Source organism: Platichthys flesus, chromosome 18 (assembly GCF_949316205.1).
Source record: "Platichthys flesus chromosome 18, fPlaFle2.1, whole genome shotgun sequence".
NCBI classification, from domain to species: domain Eukaryota; kingdom Metazoa; phylum Chordata; class Actinopteri; order Pleuronectiformes; family Pleuronectidae; genus Platichthys; species Platichthys flesus.
This window is the reverse complement of record NC_084962.1, coordinates 15009123-15036459: the sequence shown is the minus strand read 5'-3', so window position 1 is coordinate 15036459 and position 27337 is coordinate 15009123. Positions and strand designations below refer to the sequence as shown.

General features: G+C 41.6%; 1 protein-coding gene across 3 annotated transcripts in view; it reads left to right on the top strand.

Moving 5' to 3' along the window:
* The window catches only part of rngtt (RNA guanylyltransferase and 5'-phosphatase), a 68126-nt gene extending 41291 nt beyond the window's left edge, over positions 1-26835 (top strand). For 2 of the 3 annotated variants that reach the window (XM_062411617.1, XM_062411615.1), the window contains 5 exons: positions 4628-4696; positions 13526-13626; positions 17370-17436; positions 25834-25957; positions 26239-26835. In XM_062411617.1, coding sequence (XP_062267601.1) covers positions 4628-4696; positions 13526-13626; positions 17370-17436; positions 25834-25957; positions 26239-26405 — 528 coding nt within the window. In that variant the 3' untranslated portion in view covers positions 26406-26835. The remainder of the gene's footprint in view (positions 1-4627; positions 4697-13525; positions 13627-17369; positions 17437-25833; positions 25958-26238) is intronic. The other variant, XM_062411616.1, reaches the window with a different exon arrangement.
* Positions 26836-27337: the final 502 nt, after the last annotated feature.

Here is a 27337-nt window from a genome sequence, read left to right as displayed (position 1 = left end):
TCTTCATTTCATCAATGTAAGATTAAGAGACAAACAGACTTCATGTCATTTCAGTGCTATCATCATATTATTCATTCATCTTTGTGCCCTTCTGTGAAATGAGCCCAAACATGAATCACTGGAAGGGAAAATGGTCCGACCTCCATCACCACGACATACTCTCTCTCAAGGGGAGAGAGCATGTCCGCGGTTGATTTGTCTCCCCAAGCGCTTCCGTTGTCCCGTCTCGGGCCCGGAGTCTCCAATGAAAGCTTGATCTCTTAATGGGTCTTTGCTGTTTGCCTCCGCCCACACAGCAACACTGTACCAGGCAGCGCTTTGTATTTTCTTCCTAAAGAGGGTTGACCATGAAAGCAGGGTCGCTGCCCCCTCTCCACATTATCGCTCCAAGGAACTTCCTCACTGTAGGAGGATGTGTGAGTGGAAGTCTTCTCATCTTTCCCCTGCAAGGTTCACTGTGCTCGATGAAGGTGGTGGGTGGGTGTGCTAAGATGGCAGGAGAACTGAAATGGAACTCCCAGATCTTACCGCCTACGCACCGTTCCCTCATAAAGGCATCCGTTCTCTTTAGTCTGGCTATCTGCCTTCTCCATGTCAGCATGGTTGTCGAGCTTTGTGTGATCTGCCGTGACTCATTCATCATCGTGGAAAAGCAGTGATGTTGCTCTGCTTTATTTGCAGATAGAGCGGGGAATGAACGTTTTAGTTTGCTTCTGATAAATATATGCAGTGTCGAGGGGTTGTGGCTTGTTCAGACGTGTCAGCAGGACAGAGACAATTTAACACCGCAGATAAATTGTTGAAGGACATTAGAGACGTGGACAAAAGCTACAGTACTTTTAGATTTGTGCTGCTGTGTCTGTAGACTGCAGACACTGTAGATGAATGTGAATATGAAATTATATCCTCATATTCTCATTCATTATGTTAGCTATTACTTGAACAGCATGTTCTAATGTTCAATAAACACATCACTCTCCTCAAACTGTACATTTAGTTCCTCTCTCTTAAAGGCCTCCTCCCATTGTAGCCCGGTCTGCTCTGATTGGCCGGCTGACCCACCCTGTTTTGAGTGATCAACACATGGAACACATGTCTCTTATAAGACATCTTTGTTTAAATCTGTTTATTTGTGTCCTGATTTATTTTCTAATGTGAATAGAAGGCCTTGATATTATTTAAAAGTCAGTATCTTCAGATTTCCAAGAGGATTTTTGCAGAAGACTGAATGTGTCCTCATAGATGTTTATCGATAGACCAAGTTGGTCAGAGGCTGGATCAAATACATACTGTACGTCGGAGGCTTCTTTGTATAAGAGAGACAGAGTGCTTCTGTCTCTGACGTGGTTTGCGTGCGTTGCATTGAGCACAAATATATTTATGTTATATTACACGCTTTCTTGTGTTTTATGATTAAGGTTTTAATTTGATTAATCGCCAAGCAGATAATGACAATCTATCATCTCCTGGAGTGTTACTTGGCTCTGATGATAGTTGACCAATTTCCTATGAGCTCGTCAACAGGAACCTACAATGCCCGTGCTCACTGATTAACGGTGAGTGCAGAGATGCAGGGAATCTTCAGTAATATTTATTCATTTGATTTTTTTGTCTGTCATTCAAACATAAGATACAATATGTTATATAAGGTCTCTCTTATGTACCAGGTTGTTGTTCCACTTTCAGCAGTATGACTAAAACGTATATTGCTTTTTGCTTCAATTCATCTTGATGGGTTCTATATGACACCTGATATCTAGTGTGGTGCACTAATGCATTTGCTCTCTATTCTATTGATCCATTTCCTGCTTCCCTAAATATGTTTACCGCCCTGCATGAACATACAGAATAGCAACGATGGGTTGTCGAGTTTATGCTTGAGGGGTTTCAAAAAGTACACAATAAGGATGAAACTCCTTTGATTGCCAGTGACTCATCCTAATTTTCTGCACATGCCCTTCTTTTGGATTCTTCTTTTTGACCTATTTCTATTAAAGACATTTCAAAAAGAAGAATCATCCACCTACATCACTTGTTTTTCTTTTGTCAGCCATTCAGAGGCGGCACAACAAGCTGTAAAAATAACATATTATATTATATATATAAAGCTTTGTAATAGGTTCACAGTAGAAAGTCAAATAAGTAAGCTGGGAAAGTAATTGTCCTGTATTCCTAGATTTATTAGTGTGTGTACTTGTCCGTCAACCCAGATAGCAAAAGCAATAGCATTCATTCAATCATTCATTCTGAGTATGTATTTGTGTTTTGACAGGGTTGACCTGAGCTCGGCTACACAACAATGATAGTAATCAGAGGCATACAACTCAACAATAAATTATTTAAGTTATTTTGACGTTAGTAAACTGGTATCTGAAGGGCACTGACAATATCTAGAGTTCAGGTATCAAATTAGTTTTGGAAGGGGGAAAAGTATTGGAGCTCTCTAGCTCTCTAACTAAAATCCATATTTGTGACCATTCTTTGCTTTGCAGCCCTACAGCCCTTATTTTTGAAGTTGCTGATCGATAGTGCTCCTGCAATCTCAGATTCTGCTCTGTGTAGATCTTTGCAGTCATATATTAGATTTGAAATTTGGTATTACATTTCAACTGGACATTTTCTAAGGTATATGAGACATTTTTAGACTGATTTCTCCAGCCTCTGAGCAGCAGTAGCCGATTTCTCTTGTATACCAGTGCAGAATACTAATATATTTGCTTCAGTCTGCTAATTCATTGTAACATCGTCATACACAACATCACATTGAAGTCCAGGCACATTTTTATTTTGGTGAAAGTAGTTGAATTGCCAATGCCAATGCAGTTTCATCTTGTATCACATGTTCACTGTTAAAACATTGATTTAAAGGTCCTGCAGTTCAGCTCCTTGCCTTTCAAATTTCACCGGAGATGGAGTTCTGCTAACCTTGCTCAGGATCGTCACATTATTTCTTCTCTGTCTGAAGACAGAAGTCTTCACATTCATACTTGACTGTACAGAATTCTCGACTAACAACTCAGCTCCTCTGCTTTCACACTGCTTGTATTTTTTTTAGCCTTATTCCTCTCTCATATTTGATTGAGGCTCCTGCTAGAGTTCACACAGTCGGTGGAAGCATTTGCCTCAATTTATTCATCACAATAAATGTCTGGACATAACAGAACATGATGAACTCTCAAGAGCACAGTGACACGGAGAAGAACATCCAACGTGACAAATAAAGAAAACACAAAATAACAAACAAAACACAGATCTGTTGTGGTTATGAGGCACAAGACAGTTCAGAGTGAGGTGGAGGCATCTCACATCAGTGCAGTAAAAAGTTTGACTATTAAAAATACCTACTTGAAGATTTGAAATTCCTCCAGAAATGGAAAAAGAAAAGGCCTTATTCTTAAAATTCGTCCTTCAGAGAGAACCTGCTTTCTTTCAGCTAACCTAATCATTTTCATTTAGTCAGTGTTGTGTACAGCAGGTGGTGCTGGTATTCTCCAGTGTTACAGAAGATTTTTTTTTGCTGTTGTAAGTCCATAAGCCACAAACAGTATTTGCGGCACTGACTTTCATGTTCATGTTTTTTTCCTCTTTCTCAGTGACTAGAAATCTTATTCAAATATTCTTGCTATACAAAATTGGTTAATTTGCATTTATGTCTGAAGATATTGTTAATCATGTATTTGAAATTCAGAAGTGCCAAAACATTTTAGGACTGTATTTAATAAGGCTCTTGCGCAGCAGAAATGTTAACCTGTCACTGCAGGAACAGCATAGTGGTAGTTTAAAGGAGTCGTATTATGCCCTTTCAGTTTTTCTTTCCTTGTGTGGGATGTTTAGTTATTTTTATGGGTGTAAAATAACTGTAAAGTTAAAAAGCTTAAAAATGAAGAAGGAACAACAATTGGTTTTAGATCAAATATTTTCGAGATGGAGGCTGGAAAAGCTGAACAAATTCAAGTGTGGACTGAAAACCCTTCAGTTTTTGTAATGAGAATGCAGAAACCACCGTAGGAGAGCACTCTTGAATTAAGGCATCTCTTCTTCTGTGCAGTTCTCACATTTCGTTTTAATTTTGTGCCTCTTATATCGTTGCTCCGGTTGCCGTTGATGTGCTTCATGATGTTGAAAATATGCTTTAATTGTACTGTAGCTCTTCCATGTCTTCCGGGAGTCCCCGCTCCATCTAGGTGCTGTAGGTTCCTTTCCCCTGCAACAGCTGCAGCGTTTCATGGTTGCCGCTCATGGTGGATATGAAATTCACTCTCTCCAGTTATCGGGGGCTAAATGATTTGTTGCTATTCTTGTCCTCAAACTGGCCTGTCAAGTTCCAGATATTGATCTCAATCAAAGAGACGAATGCCTAGTTTCAGGGCTTGATGGATAAAAATAAGGCATCAGACTCTGCAGGATTTGTCAGATGTAAGCCCGGAGGTTATGGTAAAACTCAATTTCCCACCTCTCTTTTTGAGGGATAGATGTTATTTGACTCCTGAGCTGTAACCGACTTTATACATCACTGTCACTTCCTGTGTTTCCAGGTAGAGCTCTCAGCTGCCCATCTTGTCATTTCTCATCTTTTCCTTGGCTAAAACTGTATCCTCCTTCTTTTCTCTTTTTTTTAATATTTCAGCTACTGGAAGGCAGCTTCACATCCCAGGTCAGCCACGAAGTTGACGGGCTTGTCTTCCAGCCATGCGGGGTAAGCCTCCATTTCCGTATGTACGTCAGTCTGTCGTTTTTTCAAAGCTGCAGCGCCATAGCCGCAGGTTGATTGTCAGGCGCAGTCCTTTCTTCCACCGAGCTCCTTCATGAGACAGTTTGTCAGTACCAGCCGCCATTTGTCACTCTCCATTTCAATCTTGCCTGCAATTGTAAAGGAAACCACCCTCCTACATGGATTCACATAAACACAGACCTCACTGTGAGAGGCTGCACAGTAAACCAGACACATGGCAGCGTGTGTGTGTTTGTGTTTGTGTTTGTTTGTGTTATGGCAGAACCGTACTTGTTTGGAATACTGATTTGTAGAAATTCATTTTTGAATCCGTGACAGTAATGCGAATTCCTTTTGTCCTGCGGTGGACTCGAGGACTCTTATTCCACTGTGTGATACACCGACCAGCAATAACAATAAACTGGTTACAGGTTTTAATCCTGAGGCTAATCTGTGTAAATAAAATATCGTAATATTAATGTAGATAATGGACAGATGCAGTGTATCTAGTTTTTTCGGCCTCATGTTACAAAATTTCACATTTAGATCCTCACCTACACTCAATACTCACATTGACATAACTATTCAGACATTTTACCACGACCCTCAGGTGCTTCCGCTTCGTTTGATCATCTTTGATCACACGCCATATGAGCTTTCACAAATGACAGTGGATATCAAGAGGAATACTAAAGCCTGCGGGTCAAATGGACTGCCTGCAGAGCATAGACAGGATTATGTCGACAGGGGCTGCAAAGAATCTTCTGCTGTAACTATTACTATTATTTGTTTTCTACTTACTGTAGAGGTTCATTTAGAGCCGATGAGGGATAAGCTAAAAGTCCAACTTGCCATGTTTTGGATCCAAAACCTTTGAGTGACTTATCTTTAAGGTAAATACAGGACAATGGTTTTGTTACTAAAATACCAGCATAACGTATCATGGCGACCGATGAAAAAATAAGCATTCAACATCACCAGGGCTGAGGAAGTTGAGCATTAAAATGGAGCTTTTACATGATTATGAAATGAAGCATTTCACTAAGCCGTGCAGCTTTGATAAGAGCATTTTTCAGAGGGCTGCATCTGTTAATTACATTTAATGAATTGGACAGAACGATACCAGATGTCACATTAGCATGAGAGAGTTTCTGTTGTTTTAAAGCAGAATATAACTGATTTAAAAAATTCGGGCCCCCGCCTCAACCAATCGCTTGTTTCTCCCTCTTGTTGAGGTTTGGCAGCTCCTGTCTGTGATTTGTGAAGTAATTATCATACAGCCATCAGACAGAGACAGTCCTCTGGAGAGCTGGTGATGAAATTTGGCGGGGGTATTTTTCAACAGCTGTGAGATGATGTGCTTCTATAAAGCAAGCCTAGCTCCGAGGCTGGCAGATTACTGTCTTGATCAATACATATGCATATATCCGAAGATACTTTATATTAGCATGTGCGTGTAGTTCCTTGTTCAATATAATCTTTCCCCTATATACTTGTTATATATTTGGATGTCAGTTGGAATTTAAAAAGGGTTTAATTTACGATATTTCATTCACATAAAAACAGCGCAGCTAATTAGATCAGTTTCTAATTTACCAAACTGTAGAAAATTGAACCTTTACTGCATGTTTATTTACCTAAAAATAGGATGTGATGATTAGTTTCTTTTTTAAGCCGCCCCGTTATGTAAGAAAAGCTTATATTATATTTTTGGACACCTTATTTATTTTCCAATTTACATGCAATCGACACCGGGGAATGTTCTGGGATTTAGAGCCCCGGTTTTGATGCAGCCCTATATTGATTGGAGGTGATGTTGTCCTCTCTAACATCAGTGGAAAAGATGGATCATAAAAAATCTAGGCAGGAGGAAGGTGTTGAAAGCATCGAAGCCCCCCCACGGATGTTAATCAACCACGGATTGATTTGTTGTGGCAGAGGTGCTTTTTACAGTTTTTTTAAATGGTTGCAGTTCATCAAGCAGTAACAGAATCATCTGGACCAATGTGCAGATGTCGTGTCAATAAGGCGACTGATTTTAAGGCCAGGTCGTTGTTCAGTTAAATATTTTATCAGAATTTCAGATTTCAGAAATGCTCACCCTAGACAGAGATTTCCCTCATGTCCCATTAAAACTCTTGAGGCTGATCTGTTATCAAATCACAGTTCACAATGATTTTATAACTGTTTCATAAAGCTGACAGAGGGAAATCGCTCCAAAATCTTGAAGGTCAACAGCTGGTCGTCGCTAAAACAAATGGGCCGAAAAACTGGTGATGGTGATGGTACTTAATGATGATGCAAATAGTCAATCATTCGATATGACGGCCTCACTAAAGAAACAATTGTTTAACACTGTCTGGGTTTAGTTTTCTATTGCATTAAACATTTTAACAGCTTGTGCAGGAGTTTTTTTTATTGGAACTTGCAAAAACAAAGACAGGCTGTCAAAAGAAATACAAATAGATTTATCAATTTGCATGCATCTAACCACACTCCACTAAATGAGACACAGTTGCTAACAGAATACTCTCTGTAATATCTTTAATCTGTTTTGCTGTTTTGTGTACACAGGTACTGTTCTGATGATACCCAGGCCACTATTAGACATATTTTAATGGTACAAACATTCCTTAAAAAGCACAATCCTGGAAAAGCAGAGTGACTCAATTAACTTACCAACATAACAAGTAGGAACACTTTTAGTTTGACATACAGTATGTAACTCTGATAGAAAATGGTAGTGCTAATATTAGTAACTCAAACTGGACTGTACCCGTCTGTGTGTGTTGTATGTGAGTTGTTCCCTAGTTACAGTATCTAGTCCTCCTGCTGCAGTGAGCTTGTTTAGAAGAAACACACTTGATAACAAGAAGCCTCATGTGAAAGGAGATAGTGTTTTTGTGATGGCCTTCACCAAATACAATTTGTACAGCACAATTGTAAACAGCCATTTCCAAGAGGTTATTAAATATTCACAAGGAAGAATTAAGATTGCGATGGATATGGGGATGGAGCCTGTCTGTTGCTGCTGCGTCTACTGGCTTTTTTTAAATTGAACATTCCCTTTTATGAGAAAATATTTCATTGAGTTTAATATTTCATTGTTTGAAAAGGAAAAGGATTAAGATGTTATTTTGCGGTACATTTGTAGCCCTCCCCCCTCACACACAGTGTGTCCACAAACCCTCCCCATTGTCATGGTCACCTTGAATATAAAATAATAAGTTGGTCACTGTGTGGTTTTCTGCATTAATTCGCTTTTTAAAAGGCATTTAGTCTTTCGACCTTTAGCCTGTGTCATTGCATTATTGATTGACGCTGTTTGAAGTCCCCTTTATATGCCACCCTATGTAAATAAGCCATTATTTGTGATGGATGCAGAGCAGTGGGAGCTCACATTTTGGGTGGAGGGGGGTGTTTTAAGATTTGATTTTCTGCAACTGTAAATATTTTCTCTTTTTGTTCATTGTAGAAAACCTGTGTTAGTAAAAACAATGACATACTGGTTTATTTGCTCTGATTTATTAATTCATGAGTAAATTAATATCAAAATATGTTATCCCGTTGTGCCCGATATGTCATGTTCAATTACTCCTTTTACTGCATTGTACTTCACAAAAATACATTTTAAAGTGAAGCTGTTACCCATTATGCATACCACCGTTTATCAAAATTGACGTCGACTTTCGCTTTCACTTGAATTATAACGTCGGGAGCCATTTTCCTAAGAAATTCATCTTAGCTTCTTTTTCATTTACATGCTGACATTGCTCTTTAGCTCTAGGTTCCGTTGTGACTACCTAAATCTTCATTAAGCTGCTAGAATGGGTGGAAACTTTTTGGTTTTGTTTTTAGTTTCACCTGGTCAAATGGTGAATCTTCTGAGAACAGAAAGCATTTGAATTAGATGTGTGAAGATGCATTTACCTGGTTTTAGTTTGAGAGAAAAGAAGATTGAGCGACCCATCCTGAGTCAAAGAGAGACACTGTTATCTGATCTATAATCAGTATCCGTTCCCCAGGTGGAATCAATATGAGGAGATGGAAAAAGACATCATTGCTGTGAAATCCCATCTAATCAATAACAGAGAGCAAAGGGTTTCAATTCATAAGACTTCTGGACCCAGACTAAATATTTGATTAGATTTCTTCTTACAAACTCATTACTTGTATATTAAAGGTCTATTCGCAGCAGTTTACAGCACAGGCAGCAGTAGGATGAAATAAAATAGCTTTTTATCACCAACACTGCAGAGGTATATTAATGTGTCTGCCTCAGATTGAGATTATTTTCCAAAGTCATTGATTTTTGTCAACCACTACATCAATTTCTGTGATGTTAATCTCTTTATGTGGATGGGATTAGGGAGGTCTTGAGGTGAATCTCAGCAGGGGCTTGAAGTCAGTTTATGTGAGCACAAAGGTTTGCCTCTGCAGCCGCTCTGCCGATTGCTGGGCGTGTTATCTCGCCCGACACACGGCGTCCTTGGAATATGGTTTCTTTGTAGAGGGAGGACTGGAAAGACTCTGAATTTATAACGGGGCCATTGTCACAGATGGCAGAATTGCTTATGGGGGAGTGCTCCAGGTGGTGATCTCTGCACAAGGAGTATCAAGAAGCATTTCTCTTCTCACTGTTGTTTTATGGCAAATCATTTTAACTCCACTCAAAAAGCCAATGCGGTAAAGAAGATGTGATTTGTATCAATTCTGAGCCCAGAGAAGTGAATTTATATTGGGAAACAGACTTGGGCTCAGGTCGAAACATTGATTAAGGTGCATTTTGAGGTTCCTTGAATCCATTTAATAATTTTATGTGGGATTTGTTATTCCTCAGAGTATCTGTATGTCACATCTCTGCACCATCCACCTCAATATCTAAACTTTCCCCTGTCCCTGTATTCCTCAACTAAATTTATTCTGAGACACATCGTGAATACTGCTTCACCATTTTGTAAATTTACACCAAAAGAACGAACATGCACACGCGCACACACACACACACACACACACACACACACACACATACAATGTGACTCTCAAACAAATGGGCCAGTGTGTCTGAGCTGTAACAGAGGGAGCTTTTTCTCTGGGGAACAGATTTATTGGACTTTTTCAGCCTTTTGTCTTTAATCCGCAGCACACTTAAACAATAAGTCTGCCTGGAAGCAAAAAGCTGTTATTGAAATGAGGCTTTGAAAAACAGGGGTAATCAAAGGATGCATCTTGAAGCACATCCTCAAGCAAGATTCTTTCTCCTCAGTAGAATAACATTTTCATCATTTATTTAGCTTTTATTTACCATGCATGGCTTCTGGCATAATTTCCCACATCTATAGTTAGCAATTTGTGCATGATTATAGACGACCAACCCTTTTCCTCACTTTGTTATTCTCCATTTAGGATAGCACTGATAGCTATAATACGAACAAACACAAAACAAGCCATAAGAAACGCATAGACAAGTGCAAGACAACAAGACAGTTGTGAAAGCTCTTTGAATATTTCAGTGGCGAGATGAGCCCGTCATACTCTATAGTCATATGGTAATGGGTGTTTCTGTCACAGATCTGTAGGCACAGAGACATATTGCAACAGAGCGGGAGTGAAGGGGAAAAAGGGGAGAAACGACAACAGCGACTGTACAATACAGGGAGGGTGTGCAAGTTGTGTACAAAATTGGACATTGACAAGCTGCAGTCAAGAATATAGATTACCCACTTATATTTAATAAAAGGAATCCAGGTTCTTGAATTTTTAGGCTTGTTTGATTGGACCTCAGCTCCTCCATTTGAAGACGTGTCATTGTTTTGCTCTATTGTATGAAAGAGGGGCCAGACTTCCTTCTATCTAATCAGGTTGAGTCATTGTGCCAACCAACAGTGAAGTTTTCCTGATATCATATTGTACATCACATATACATATGTTCAAAGTCAAGAAGAATCACATAGAGCGAGTGGGTGTTTGACTGTCAGACGCAAAGTGAAATGCAGAACAAATCTCCTGTGTAGACCCAATTTTCTGGACATTTTCTGGAGTTCATTTCTAAAAGAAGTACAAAAAAGGGTTATGAGCTTTATTAGTCTGCAATTCCCAGAAAGACATAAAAAAAGAGTTAATGTAATTGATGGATATTCAGTCATTTTAATTTACATTTACTCTTAATGTTTATTTTTTTATTTGTTAGTAGCCATGCAGCCACACGTGTGCTTTCACAGTGTGTATCCCCCCCCCCCCCCCCTCACCCAGAGCCTCTGAAGTCACATCCCAAACCAGCAGCAGGAGCAGATTTTATCATTACATGCAAATGTTTTGATAGATTGGAGATGTGTTCCCTGAATTCAAGGTCAGGTTGAGAATGTCTGAAGGGCACTTAGAATATAAAGCTCTTGTTTTGTATGTGCAGTCACTTATCGACAAGTCTAACAATAGTAATTAAAGCGCGAGTACGTCTGGCAGCACTCTTTCCACTCTGGCATTAATTCGAAGGTCGTCTATTTATTTAATCTGCAGTCTGATTGGGTTTTCGCGATGTTGTTGCTATGGCTCTGCTGGCTTGGATTCGTTTAAAGAGAAATTCACTCTGGTAGAAAATGTTGTTTCAGAGCTTTAAACATAAACCTTGTGGATTCTCCGGGGGGCCGGTCGAGGTGCACAGTTTATAAACTGTTGTTTTCTTAACACATAAACAATGCAGACCTTCTTCATGATGCATCTTAGCTTTTCAGAAGTTGGTATTTCTCTCTCTTTAGTTCAAATAATTTATCAAGTAGCCAATCAACAGTAGGAAGAGGAATACTTCATTACTTAATGGATTTTTAGATTTCCCTTTTTCTGTTTCATTTCACATTACAGCTACATAAGTGGGCAAGTTATTTCACAAATGGTTATTTTGATGCCTGTGCAGGATAGCATAACTAAATGCACTGAAGAATGTTCCCTTCCACTCCCACGTTTTCAGAAGAAGGAAAAAAATACTCAAGGTTCTTCAAAAGATACGTGCCCTCTCTCCCTGCTGTCTAGTTAACCGCGGTGAATAGCCTTTTAAAAGAGGATTGAAGGCCGCCTCCCACACTGAGAGCCCCACAATGGACAATGCAGAAGGACACTTCACACTCTGTTTCCTACTCTTTACGCCTAAAACAACAAAGTCAAACTACCCACAACTCAACCAGTTGGCTTTTTGTGTTAGCAGACCTAAAGCGAGTCCTTCACATACGAGTGAATCGCCCATTTGTTCATTCTCATTAAGCCAATCGCTGCCAGTGGAATATCGTTTTAGTTTCTATGACGACAACTCTGCACTGGCCCATCGGAGCTGAAAGATGGATCGACCGTAAAGCGAGGGAGACGAGTATTCTTCAGCAGTGTGGTGTAAATAGTGAAAAAACTTTGGTGATGCTCCAAATGTAAAAGACACTCAGCGTTCAGAGGAAGGATTAGAGTCTGAAATTCAAATACATGCATCAGCCGCGTGTGTGTAATTACTCTCAGAGCCAGAGGGAGGAGAAGTGGCACTGAACTTTGACAGATGGCATACAACACGGGATGTAGAACAAGACAATAGCATTGTATAATATAAATGGTTTGGTAAATGCTTTTGTATTTGTTTAGCGCTTTTCTGGTCTTGATGACCACTCAAAGCGCTTTACAGTACAGTTTAACATTCACCCATTCACACACCCATTCATACAGTGCATCTATTCGCAGCACTTTGTTATTCTATTGGGGGCCATTCAGGGTTCAGCATCTTGCCCAAGGACACTTCGGCATGCAGATGGCTCAGACTGGGGATCGAACTGCCGACCTTCAGGTTGGAGGACGACCACTCTACCCCTCAGCCATAGCCGCCCCCCCTATAAAGAGTATAAGTGTAATTTTAGGAATTCATTTTAGGCCTTCATTGAAAAAGCTTTTTTGAAAACTTTTTATCCACCTGCATGCTTTTCATGCTATTCAGCAATCTCAGGCTTTGGGCTTTGTGTGTGTGAAGCAGTGGGTTTTCTTTTTGACAAGTCGCTGTACTGTACGTTTCTTCCCATGGTGATTATTTTTTTTTTAAATCCTGTCAGAGGACCATACGTGGGTGGAGCCAGGAACTCCTCATTTGGTCATGCTGTTCTGACAGCGCAGGTCCTCTTGAGGAATCCTGTCCATTTCCCACACTTCTGTTACTGGGCAACCTGACAGTGACAGAATCTGGTCATCTGTTCCCGCCTCCACCCGTCACGCCTTTACACTCCTCATGTTCTAGTGCACTTGTTTCATGTCGCACTAAATGTCAGGCAGGCATGAATAATCCAAGAGACATTAATGCACAGTGAACCACAGTGGTGATGTGTGAAAAACTCAATCATATTAAATCATAATTTGTCAGCCTCATTATATTTACATATCTATTCTTATGCACATTTATTCTTATTCATAAGATTATCCGACCGTAATATTTATCACTTGTAATCGCTTCATTTCGAATATGAAGTTCATGAACAAATTATACATTCAGCTCCCTTTGTTTTTCATCAGGAACTTGTTTGCATTTCCTGACGCTGTTGATACACAGACACACATTTTTAACCTAAGATTTCAGCGGAGCCGAATTAGAATGAGAAATGATGCTGTTTGCCTGGCCCCACAAATCACTCAGCCATTAAGTCGGCGCGCGTAATAGGTTGACAAAAATAAATGACTTCTCGTGGAAACACATTTGTCATCCGTGTTCAATGAAAGGAGATTTCATATTTATTTACCCCACAAATCATCTTCTTCTGTATTATAATTCAGTTTTTTTTGTATCGGGTGTCCCTGCAGAGATACAAGGCCGGGAGGTGTGATGAAATTCTCAAGTGGAAGCCGCCAAATCTCAACTCTGTGGACTTTCGCCTGAAGATCACCAAAGTCGGAGGAGAAGGGTGAGTCACAGTGGCTAGGGAAATGCTCCGCTTGACGAATGGGATAGAATCCGTCAGTTTGCGAGACACGAAATCACACGCATGACAACATGCATGTACATTACCCTAGCCCCTCATATGTGTGCAGAGGTCAAAAGCGACCATTTCAAAGAAAGTCACTGAATATCTTTGACATTAATCCTTACGGTTTCATTCCTTTTCGGCCTCGGGGTTCAGTTTCTCTCACGGTCCGCAGAGTTAATATAATTTACCATCATCGCCTTCATTCACTTTTTATATCTGCAATCCCATAAAAGTCTTACGTGCTGCATGCGGCTATATGTGCAAGGGGAAACATATCTGCCCTTCTCTTTTTTCCATCGTTTTATGTTTATCATTCTCTGTAGTATAAATTATTCAGATGCACCAGTGCTTCTCGTAGCCCTCGTCCTGGTAAACATCACATCTCTGCAGACAAACAGTTCTACACTAGAAAAAGACAATCGATATCCTGCAGGTATTTTGAAGCTTTTTATTGAGAAGCACTCATTGATATTTTTCTAAAGTTCCAGTCTGAAAGATTTCAACAACTTTGGAATATCGTTACATTTTTCACAGATGCTCATGTTCTCCAAAGGCTGAAGCACCATCAGCAGCTTGGTGTTTTTTTTGGAGTATGATGTCATGGAGGCTGGGGCTGAGGAGAAAGAGCAGATCATCCTCTAATGACTAGCTCCTCCTGTCCACATGTCGAAATGTTCTTGGGCAAGACCGTAGACTATAAATAAAGACGGATGATGCATCTCCACTTCCGCCCACTGTCCAGAAATGAAGCTAAAATATACGGCATACAAACACAGCCATCTTGAACATGGGGAGCCAGATTCTGGAGCCACAGTTGCTAGGTCTTGAGTCAGTCTCAGCTGTCAATGTTCTAAAAATCAAACTTATATTGGTCCTAATTAATACTTGAGCACACATATGTACCCACATTGACTGAAGCCATCTTTGAGAAGAATTAAATTGACGTGTCCAGTTGCTTCACCTTTGAGAAGCTGTCATGTTGCCTATATGTGTATATGTGGCCACTTCCCAACAACTATTAAGTGAGTTGGGGGATGAAGCACTTAGTTAAAGTTTAAGTGCCCATTTACAATTTCGTGTGGTTACATTCCAATCGAGCATTTCAGCTGATGTTAGGATTTAGTTGACACAGCTGCTAGCATGGCTGTAGCCTGTGTTATTCTCCATCTCTTGGTGTACTTTACCGCCGCTCGGTCTGTGAGTATCTTCTTGAGTGCGAGTACACAGAGCCACAGCTGTCGGCTCACTGGTCAAGCTGTCCTTCCCTCTGAGAGCCAGGTGACCTCTGCGAGCGTCCAAGCTTCGCAGCAGCGAGCCGGCCACCACTCCCCGACAACAGACTGAGCTGATCACAACAGGCCACCGTCACTCATCGTGCACCAAAGCCGGCCAGCAGGGCGGTTAGTCAGCGTCTTGACTCGTCTCTGCGTGGGAGAACACAGACCATTGTTGTTACCGTTGTTACACCCCCCCCCCCGAAAGATGCATCTGAGGAGGTGGAACACTTCTCAGAGCTCACACTCAAATCTTTCCTTTAGTTACTGTCTGAGAGGGAGAGATGGACTGACCTGTTTATTCGTCAGCCCACACAATAAATCCTTGAGCGCGTCTTTGTGTACCGCTGAAGCATCCACCCTTGCAAGTCTTATTACCTTCTCTGAGAGCAAGCACAGAGGCAGACGGTGATTACTGTGGAGGGGAGGAAAAGGACCAAATGGAAAGTTGAAGCAATCCCATAAAGCGTGATAGCGCCCCTCCCAAGTGTGGAGGTGAACAGTCCTGAGTATTGTACAGAGGGCTTGAATTATGGATAATTGGAGCCAGCCTTCTGTCTCAAGAGGCAATGAGTAATGGTTACATCATTATTCATTAGGTGCGTAGTGACATTGAAGACCCAGAGAGGAGGAGCGGTACAGTCTGACTGACTTGGTTCGGCTCTCCAGAGGCCCGCATCCACGATTCTTGTTACTCTGTGGACTCGAGTGTCATTACAGCATCACAGTCTTTAATTTGTATAGAGGATCCACAGTCCCAGTCTCAATCAGGTACTCGCCGTCCTGAAGTATCAAAGTTACAAAGAAAAATACCCGAAGAAAGAAGCTTTTGAGGCTCATGGAAATTCATTCACACAATCCTTTTGATGGATTATTTCCCACCCCTCTTCTGTTGCTGCCTCTGCTATAAAATCCATTTTCCATTTTCCTATAGGTTGTGCTTCTTTACTCCAGATGTCTTTCCAATAAGAAGATTTAGCCAGTGATTACTGGCCATTTCTCTTTTAATTGCAATACTTCCTTCAACATTTCCTTGTGATAGCTTTCTTACTTGCTACCATAGACTGTATATAAAGATGTACGACATGACTGCTTCAAGTGAAGCCAATCGTCTCGATAACCCCCCTGGGGGCTGCTGTATGGGTCAATTTCCCCATTGCATGTAGTGCTTGTATGTGCATGATAAAGTTAGCCTCCTTCACCATATACGTTATTAGCCTAATGTCCATTACTCCTTGTGAATTTATATAAATACACATAGTTCCACAAAGTGATCCTGTGAACAGGAATGGGTTTGATGAAAGGGCACCTGAGCCACTGAGGCAGAAACTGAGAGCTACCAACATACTTGTGTCAGGATCTTATTAAATTTGGTGACATTTAAAGCTTCATGATTTGTTTTGATAAATTAAAAAAACTGCCTTGTGTCAGATTCTATTTTTATCACTGTTTTGTGCCGTAAAGGTCTCTTGGTTTAACATAACTCATCTGACGCTCAGTCTGTGGAAAATTGCAATGCAGTTAAAGACAGCAGGACTCCCTCACCTCCAACATTATGAGTGCAATATCAACTTAGCATCGTGAAACAGCTTGTGAACGGAGGAGTCGGTTCCTCTGATGTACGTTCTCATCTGTTTCCTCATCTGTTCCACCGCCTCTGGCAAAAGCCTCGCCGACATGCTAGTGTTGTTTTCAGAAAACTGTGTCATCAGTACTGTGCTCTAGCTTTGAGACCTGCAGGTTTAGGGAAGAAGTCTTTATCGCACAATATGTAATTCACAAGTATTAATAGAAACAACAACGGGAATAGACTTGGCATTGAAAGGTCTGCAGAGTGTCCATTACTACATGGCAATTTTGCTCTCTTAATGTCTGCTGCTGCTTCCTTCCTGCTTGTGCTAGCTATCATTACACAGGAGGGGGTTGGGGTCGATGGAAAGACAAGTCTCCAATTTCAGCTCCAATTGAAATCCCTGAATGAGGTTGCAACTCACCAAGTAGTCGCAGGGAGCAGCTTGTGATTATGACATCCGTTGGGTGTGAGCCCCTTGGAGGAGACAAGAGAACCGCAGAAGTGTAAACATAAACCCGAATGAACAACAGTGAGGGCTCAAAGTCCGCTCTCTTGACAGAGATGCTATAATACCATGAGTTTCTAATATTATTGCCTCTGTGTCTGAATGGGCTCACACGCTCATTTTTCTCTGTGGGTTCAGGAACGTGAAGCTGCACAGGGAGACAGAAGGGCTCTGATAGGTGTAATCTCACATCTCTGCCGTTCTGTTACTAGCTGCAAAATGGAAGCGACGTAGTGATTTCTCTCTGCACCACTGTTACCACTCAGACACTTCTCCTGTTGAGATCCTGCGCTGAGGGTGTTAACCGTGATCTGTCTTATCTCCGTAGGCTGGTCCCGCAGACTGTCGGCCTGCTGTACGTCGGCAGCTATGACAGGCCCTTTGCACAGATGAAGGTGAGAAAGTACATGTGTTGTTTTGTTGAGTTCATCTGCCAAGATTTAATGGAGTACACTTAACATTTGGCAAAATTGTTTTTTTTAGTAATCTGTTGTGACATGAAGATGCAACACGTAGCAGTTAGATTAGTTGTTTATGTACATGTACTGAGCCAGGTCTTTATCTGACTTGTTTTAGAGTGTTTTAATAAATGATTTTAATAAAGTCGGAATCATTGCAGCAACATTTTCACCTCACCGTTCTTCTGCTGCTCTTGACTTTCCATTTCTCACTGAAATAACTGCATTTCTTCTTCATTCATTCCAGTCAAAGCTTTGCTTCCAAAGGTGAAAAGTCCTGATTCACAGTCTTTTGTAGCTTTTAGCAAGGTTTGCTCAGTTATGTCAACAAATGTCCCCTCTTTGCTCCAGAAGATAAGATATTTTTTCACAATTTTTCGAACAATTAGATAAATAGATTAGATAGATAGAGAATGAATCAAGGCATTGAAACTGCACGTTTACTCAAAAAATGCAGTTTTACACTCGTGATTAATCGATTATCAAAGTAGCTGCTGGTATATTTTCACATCGTTCAGATAAACAATTAATTAATCAAACTCGAATTCTCATTATCTCGTGTTCATCATTTTCCCATTTGGTCTGTCTGAACCATTAATTCAGTTGCACTTACTGCAATAATGAGATCATGCTTTCCTGGGTTCATAATATCTGTGTGAATACAGAGTTGTGCATCACAATAGTAGCTTACCATTGTTCTACGATTTCTATTCTGATGCACATTTCTATACAGCTATTTTGCTGTATGGAAATTTCCACATGTACTAAATGGCTCTTATTATGGCTTTTCTGACAGTGGTGGTTCAGACGCACAGTAAACAAGTGTCTCTGCTCCCTCAGGTATTGTCACTGTTATGGTATATTCCCATGTATCAGCCCTGAGCCCTGTGACTGAACAAGGTGCAGTCTCTGTTCGCTGCTCGGCCTGTGAGCTCCTCTCTGGGAGACCGAGCTGTGACCTGCCGCCCCGGGGTCCTCTTCTGTCTGCTCCCATCTTTCTGTTTTTGTCGGGAAACGTGTTTTACAGTCAGACCAAGTGCGAGTATGCTAAAAAATGGTAATTACATGTCAGCACAGGACCAGGCGACTCGTGGTTCTGGCAGCCTGAATAATGTTCCTGATACATCTGACATGAAGTTCAACCTCTGCCCAGCAGGGCTCCACAGCAGATATGTATTGCCTTGCTCATCGGCACATTAGAAACGTGGATGTGTCGTTTCGATCGCACATACATTTTCCAGCTCATTTGGAAACCCTCAGCTGCTGGTAAACAGAATTAAAGCTACTTTTTTTGTAATTAGACAAATGTCGAAATCCTAATGAAAACCTGTTTTATTGGTTCAATTCTTCCTATTTGTTGTAATTGTTCTCACGGTCGATACCTACAGGGGTGTAAATGTTTACTTCCCTAGACTTCAATGCTAGAAGTCCTTTCATTTGGAAAAGGCTTTTCCAGACCTACATATGTTCAGATTATTTCTCCTCCGTGAGGAAGAAATGTAATAATGTGGTTTCCTGTGGCGCTGCTGCCTTCTTGTTTATCAGGTGTAATTAGCGAATGCTGCAACTAATGCACTTTCTACCACTGCCTCACATGGCCAAATAGTTTCTGTCAGTTGTAATCTCTTTGAAATCAGCAACTTAATTAGTGATTTGTAGGAACGCAGTAACAGGTAGCCTGGAGGTCCAACACAACAAGCATGATGGCCCAATGAGGCAGCTTTTAAATAAACTTACAGGTTAATCAAACATTCAACGGTTTTCCTGATAAAGTGAACTGTTATGAAAGACTCGGCCAAAATCACTTCCAGCTATTAGACCGAAAACATCGGCTTGTTTACGACTGTCTCACCGATCATGCTTGTGGGACCTATTTTAAGTGATGCACAAATCTGTCATGTTCTCCCTCAGTGTTGATTCAGATTCCCAGACTCAAGGTGTTGACAGCTACTGAAAATGTTCTGACACCAAAGATCCACTTTAGAGTCACGATTCTCATCTTCTGTGAATCTGAATCCATTCACAAGTGATTCGTCAACAACATTATGTTACAAAGAGAAACGTGTGAATCCACTGCAGCAGCTTAGTGAAGCACCTGGATGCTGTGCACACACACACACACACACGGCTCATCTTTGTACCTTTAGAAATACGGTAGTGTATGCAAGATAAAAGTATTTTGTGAATATTTAATACACCCACACATACAGACCAACCAACACCCACTGCAGCACTTTACAAAACATCAACCACCTCTGGTGCGCTGAGGAGAATAACTCCACCGTCTGTTTCATTTCTAAAGCCTGTGCATCACTACAGCATTGTTGGATTATGGTATTAGTATTGGAGCAGAGAAGCTGTTCTCCACATTTGGACACACAACTTTAAAAATAACAACAACACAGTAGAAAACTCTATTCACCTCTTACCCGCAACTCACTGTCTTTACAAAAATCATTTAAAACGTGTTGTTGATTGATGTAAGTTACTCTTTCTGTATGTTTGAGACTTAAAGATGAAACCAAATTAATGCAGTTCACTTAAATACCTTTAACTTAAAATCCCTCTTAGCTCTTTCTGTTAATCGGACGATGATCTTCATCAAGACCAGCAAGCTAAGCTGTCAAGTACAATTAGTACAATTTTCATTTCATTGGGCAAAGGAAAGGAATCAGTTTATTGCGGTTGAAATATAGTTCCTTTATAAAGACTAGTTGGTGATCAGAGAGCGTGGCCTAGGGGCGGGTGTTCTGCAACAAGAAGGTTGCCGGTTGAATCCCACTCTTTCCCATCTGAATGCCTAAGCGTCCTTGGCAAGATACTGAACCCCTAAATGGCCCCTCATAAATGCTGAGTGTTCTAAAAATGTAAGTCGCTTTGGACAAAAGAGTCAGCTAAATGAGATGTAATGTAATGTGATTGATTTAGATTTCCACCCACGAAAGAGTCGCCACTTATTTCAAAAGTTTTCAGTGAACATTTGCTGTGTTCCAGGTCTGAATATCTAAAGACAGTTCTAAATTTAATGGCTGTTGATTTCCCCCCATTTAGGTTTAGTTTCACATTCTGATTGAGTCAGCTTCCTGCGGCGCTGCATGAGTGCTGCTCATTAATCATAAACAATCTGAATGGTGCCTGACAGGTGGAGCCACCAGAGACGGAGATAAGAGCAGCTCTCTGTCAAAGAGCGGCGGCTTTGATGAGGCGGCGAGAGTTCGGCACCGTGCACTTCACCTGCTGGGAGCTGATACGCCTTGGGCTGTTTTTTTTTTTTTTTTAACCTTCAGTGATTTCCCCAATTTGTTCGACCCCCGTATGCCTCATTAAGCGAGTCGGAGACCAAGTGCTTTTAGGTCTAATCAAAAGTAGCAGCTCCTCATAGAAGCTAAATTAAACGAGATAGCGTCTCGTGATGGAGTCTCACCAGCAGCAGCAGCGCCTGTCAACATGTTGACGTCTCCGACTCGTGAATACTTAGTTTATCGCTTCTCATCGCTGACGTGCATCACAGGTGGCGTGATGTCATCGCAGATTCATCTGTTGCTATGCCTGATGGAGGGAATGATTGAAACTGGGATACAGTGATATCTGAACCACGATAAATGTGGGCTCACACATGCACATACTAGAAATCCATATTGGGACTTTGCATTGTGCACTGTGAACATCCCAATCAAAACTGGACCCCGAAACTTGACCGTGACCAGAATTCACTTCTTACGTCTAACCTTAACCAGAACCTCAGGAATCAAGTTACTAACCTAAGTACACACATGTTGTACTTCTATCTTGTTGAGGACACTCATTGGCATAATGCATTCCTTATCATATAAATAACCATCCAAAATATAGTCTTAACCTTCAAACAGCCCTTTGAAGAAGTGATGCCGGCCAAAGGGTCCTCACTTTTCAAATAATGTCCTTCTACTGTAGAGTCTATGCTTACCGTGGTCCTCACAAAGGCAGAAGTACTGGACCAAACACACACACACACCCATCTTCAATCCTGACCGTCATTTTGATGTCTGTGTTGTTTTGTGACTTCCCTAGTATGAAAATCTATCCATGATGACGCACACAAATATACACACACACACACACACAAGTACATACAACATATACAGGGGATGAAACCTGTCACAGCTGGTGAATATTTGCATAAGTTAGACTTTTCTCTACTTTTCCTGACTTTTGTTGCCCACAGCTTCTGTCTCTTATTTAAGACCTGGCATTAATAGAAAGAAGCTATGACTGACAGTAATTGAGCGTTCTGCCCACGGAACACGTAAGAAGAGACGCTTAATAATAATGCGGCACAAAAAAACAACCTCATTATTTTAAATGTAAAAGGTAAAAAAAAAAAAAAACACTGCCGTGGGTTGTGTCTTGAAGGTCTGTGGAGATTCTTTTTGTTGTTTTGTCACTTGTCTCCTGTGGAATTATCACAAGTGACAGTTCCTCACATTAATATGATGGTTGTTTTTTTTCGCCTCAGTCAGGATGCGAGCGTCAGTCTGAACACACGAGATGATGATACATGTTGTGCATGTTTACTTGGGACCTGGCGCTGATGTCATTTAGTGGGTCGTTGAACTGGCGTTGTAATTGGTCGTAATCACATTGTAGATGCTGCAGCATTGGTTTGAACTCTACTATCCAGTTTGCCGGGTCATTCAGGTGCTTATTTTAGTGGGAGATGATATTACTGGAGAGAAGGCGGATAATGTATTCTGCTTGAAAGCATATATTAAAGATTGAACATTGGTTTAGATGGGTCCCATCAGCGGAGGGAGCGTTTGTGTTTGCGCCTCTTTCTCCTCTCCCTCTCTACTTATATATTCTTTCATCTAGTCTGTCCTTATTGAAATGGGCCTGAGTGCTGCCGTGCCGCAGACCTCGGGGGCCGCTTCTGATTAACTCTGGAAAACGAAAAAAAACAAAGGCAGGCTCAGGAAAACAGAATATGGCTACTCAAGGAAATTACAAACTTTGAATGTTGGCTCGTCTGTGTCGGCATCTCTGCGAACGTTTTAATAAGCCGTGGCGCCCGGATTCCAATATTTGATATAGAAGCAGGTCGACTGTGTTTGTTGTGCTGAGGCTGGTAAAAGGTCAGATGTCATACACTTGGAGTAGTTGTTTGTTTCGGTCCCAGTTTCCTCCTCGCTGCACGATACGACCGACACAATGCTGTGAGTAAAACTTTATTTCTATGTGTCGTTGTTGTTTTTCCTCTCTCAGGTTGAGATTAAGGTTTGGATGCTGTCAGTTTGGGGACCAGCTTCTTCCTTGCAGTCCAAATCCTCTGCTTTTCTCATTAGAGAAAAACCCACCTGTGGGATCCCAGTGTGCGTTGTCTGGCTGTGGCAGTGCTCTGTAGGCTGAAGCTGAAATAAAGATGCACTCCAACCTTGACATGCTGATTTTAAAATAATATAGCAAGTGGCGGAGGAAGTGTCTGGACCTGCTTTAAAGTAGCAGAAGTAGTCTCTGAAAACAAAGTCCAGAACAAGTAAAAAGCTTACATTTAATACTTTTTCTTTACTCCCAGTAAAAGCCTCCAAACTTATAATCCATTATCTTTACCACTAAGATATAATATGTGATGAAAGTGCTTTGCCCGTCTCTTCTGTAACGGCTGAGGCAAACAACGGATGACCAGTTAGCCTGTTTTTAGATTCCCCTGTTTGAAGTGGATAAGGAGCGATGTGAATAAAACTTTAACACATTACCCGGAGCCGGAGCCAATGTCAGCTGTGATTGGACAAGAGGCAGGTTACAGTGTAGACAGGTCACTAGCCTTTGCGATTAGGCTTGTTAATGGCACGACAAGTCAAATCATCTGTGTATGGCTGCTACTCCACACATTAAGAAACTGACATCAAAGATTCTGAGCTAAAAAAGAGAACGGCATCAGGTGATTGTGTGTATTTGTGATTTGTCAGAGTGCAGAGATTTCATTGGGGGTTCGTGAGGATTTCTCATTTCTGACATAAAACTGAATTCTCTTGAAAATAAAGTCCAAATAATAAAGACTAGAAGGAGCGCTTGCATCATGTCCATCCCTCTTGCATCATGTCCATCCCTCTTAATATTCTTTACAATAATTATGAGCTTTATATTGGAGCAGAAAGCAGAGACCGAGCTCCTCTTCTCCACAGCCAAAGTCCCTGATAACTGGTGGCGCACGTGTGCCGCCGTAATGACACGGATTTGGACGGATTAGGCGCCAAGTGGTGATGGAGAATGGCAGCCAACGTGTCACCCTTCACCAGCAGGAAGAGATCCCAGCCGGTCGCGGCACGCTCCCCGGCTGCCTGTGAGGCCCCTTGCAGTTTCCTGGCAGCGCGTCGCGTCGAGCTTTAGGAAAGATTAGCGATTCTGTCGCTGCTTTCACGCCGGCCGCCGCCTCTTCTCTAAAATCATAAACATTGGATTTCCAGTCGGTCTTACTAGTGCAGTGAAAGTCTTCAATCTGACATCAGAGAGAGAGAGAGAAATACACACATTTTAAACAACAACTGTGACTCCTCGTCCATGCTAATGAGTCGTCAAATGTCATCTGCTGAAATCCAATATCTATCACGTCTTCCTCCTGGCACTTTCTCTCTCTCTCTCTCTCTCTCTCTCTCTCTCTCTCTCTCTCTCTCTCTCTCTCGCTCGGCCTTCCTCACACTTTTCTTGCTTCCTGTGTGAGTCCGCCCCCCCCCCCTGTGAGCCCAGATGCCCCACACACACACACAGGATCAGACAAGCTCCCCCTTAGTGTTTTTTTTTGTGACTTGCCAAACACCAACGCCTTCCTGGCACCAGCGTTCACGCTCTGACCTTCGCGGCAGGTCACGTGGTCGCCCTGAGCCCCGGAGGTCAGCCATCTTTGTCCACAGGGTCTCTACACAATCCTTTTATGTAAAGTCACAGACGAGCACATCGCAGGGACTCGTGTTCATGTTGCTGTGTTCTCCGTCTCTTTAAAAAACCTATGAAACGTGAAACTATCTCAGTTTCACGTTTTGCTTCCCGGCCGCTCCAGGATGCGTATTTTCCAAGTCCCGAGATTTCTCAGTGACTCCTTCGACAAACAAACAGCAGATGCTCAAATGTCTTCTTTGACTCATTCTTGGTCGTCAGTATCATGAGCCACTTTCATACACTTCAACAGTGACACATTGTGCTCTCCGTGTAGAATTTTGTTTTCAAGGCGGAATATGATGTGATAATCAGTGATGGGGGGGATCTGTCTTCATTAAAATGTTGGGAAAGGACAAGACCTGTGTTGCATGTTTTGTCAACATCATCCAAAATGTTTCCAACAATGTTTGTACTCGGTGGAATCCACAATTTTATTAAATGATGTTTCATTTTGGCATCCTATCGGCTTCACCCCTGGTCTTTGTCCATCTCTGCAGAGCATATGACAAAAAAAAAATTTCATATCCTTTGCATAACGTGAGTCGCCTCAGGTAGATCTTTTTTGGTAGACCCCTAGTGGCCGAAGTAGCATATTATACTTTTAGGCAGCATTACAACAACAACAAAAATCCATGACATTTTAATTATTTGATATCGATAGTATGTTTAGATTTTCTAATAATCATAATCTTCTCACCTCCCTCATCGCGTTAACATTGATTTGAGTCATCCATCATCATCAGGTCATATTGAACCGGACTCTCACTACGTCACGTTTGATTTGTCCTTGAAAATGATAGAAACACAAACTGAAAGTTACTCACAAAAAGTCACTGTAGATGCCACCTTAAAGTTCCTACTCCTCAAATAGTTATTGATGGTGAAATGACTTTTTTTCTGTTCGAAAAGTAAAATGTGCAATTTTCTGCAGCAAATTTAAACGAAAGTACCATCGTAGTGTTTTGTTTTCTCCCTCTTACCATTTTAAAAAGGCAGAAATATCAAACTAACACATGTTGTTTGCTTGTGGTGCCAGAATCAACAGAATCCATCATACTGGGCCGCACATTTATTGTTTATCGATCCCTCTTGATTCTTAATTTAATATCCCCTGTAGCTTTCTTTCAGATTTGTAAATTCCATTTATTGCATTTTGATTTTCAAAGCTCCCAGAAGTGTCATTCAGCCTCTTAACTGCTGCTGAGTCAAGATAATAAGTTTCAGTGTTTCACATCAGTCCTGAAACTGCAGGTAGAGTCGTTGTGGGTCTGTCGGCGGTAGCGCCTCTGAAGACCGGCTCATCACCATCAATGCCTCCCACTGAGACACAATCCGTCTCCATTTATAATCGCACATGAGTATTTCTGTCTCTCTTTTGTAGAAGTACAAACCGTTGTCTCCCTCTCGTCTGTGTCTGCACAGGCCTCTAAAGAGCTGAGAAATTACGACAACAAGATCATCGAGTGCACCTTCGCCAACAACAGCTGGGTGTTCATGAGGCAGCGGGTGGACAAGAGCTTCCCCAACTCCTACGAGACAGCCATGGGTGAGAGCGCCGCAGATTACTCTCCGCTAATATCTGAGTTTCTCTGATTCCTTCCATCAGCCGGCGATGCTCCGCCCGTTTCCTTCACCAAGCAATACTACTCGTCTGATTTCCATGAAGTTTGGTGGAGGGTTGTTGTTAATAATAAATAAATGTCGTTTAGAGACAGAGATCCCAAACAGTTTGAGGTCGTGCCCTGGGATAACTGCTGTGATAACACATTGTGCTTTCACCACGTGTGTAGTAACTTCCTGTGTGTTCTTCCTCCCTCCCCCCTCCAGCTGTGTGTAACAGCATCAAGGAGCCCGTCACTAAGGAAGTCCTGCTGGAGTACGTGGACCGCTGCACTCAGGGACTCCAAGCCCAGAACCGGAAACACCCGGCAGACCCTGACGCCGAGCTAATGCCCCCTCCCCCTCCAAAGAGACCCAACCGGGCCATCCCGTAGCCCACAGCCGGGGGGGCGGGGGGGTTGCGGGCCTTCTTCCTGGACTGCTCCACAGTCACTGTGTACATCCACGTCGACCAGCCTCATCATCACAATGGCGGACGTTTCAAGGCTTTCTCGCCCGCCACAAGTTTGCTAGTTCAGCGTGTCCATCAGAAACCTTTCATCGACCGACCTCAGCGTCACTCATTTACCGTGTAGACCTCTTTGTAGCTTTGACTGCTGGTGTTCTTATTAAAATGGAAAACCTGATGCTTAGTTTATTTTTTTTTTGTTTTTCTATTTATCTTTTTTAAAATCTGAGCTAATTGGAATCGACAGGGACGTTGTTGCGGCTACAAATTACACCGGCCGGTGTCGGCCTTGTTTGTGTTCTGTCCACCAGTTCCTTAATTTGTACTGAAGGAGGAGTAAACATTATCAAAGCTCATTGTCCCGTCGTTATGTGTTTACACCAGGAAACAACACTTCAGTTGTCTGAGATCTTATTTGTAGATATTACACAAAGCTGCGTTGATTCTGCTTCTGGGTTCAGTTAAGTTATTAATTACCCTGCTGCTGCTCAGTCGGAGGAATCCAGATGTCTTCTGATCGAATGGATCAAGATGGAAATCTCAGTTCTTTACTGATGTAAGATTTTGTCCATTTGTGTGAGGTCTTTGGTTTTGAAGGCTCCAGTCTCAACAAAACACGAAGCAATAAAAGGGACAAATAAAAGAGAGCAGCATGTTATGGATGTGGAGATTTGATGGTGGTGTTGGTGGAGAGCGACCTTCAAGTGGATGCTCTCATCTGCCGACTGCGACTCAATCGTAACAAATCATTGTTTTCAAACTCATGGGTGTGGACAACCTCATTAGGATAAATGATGTGTTACATAATAACTCTATTTAAATATATGTATCAGAGCAGGATGTGCAGGTCAGTAATCG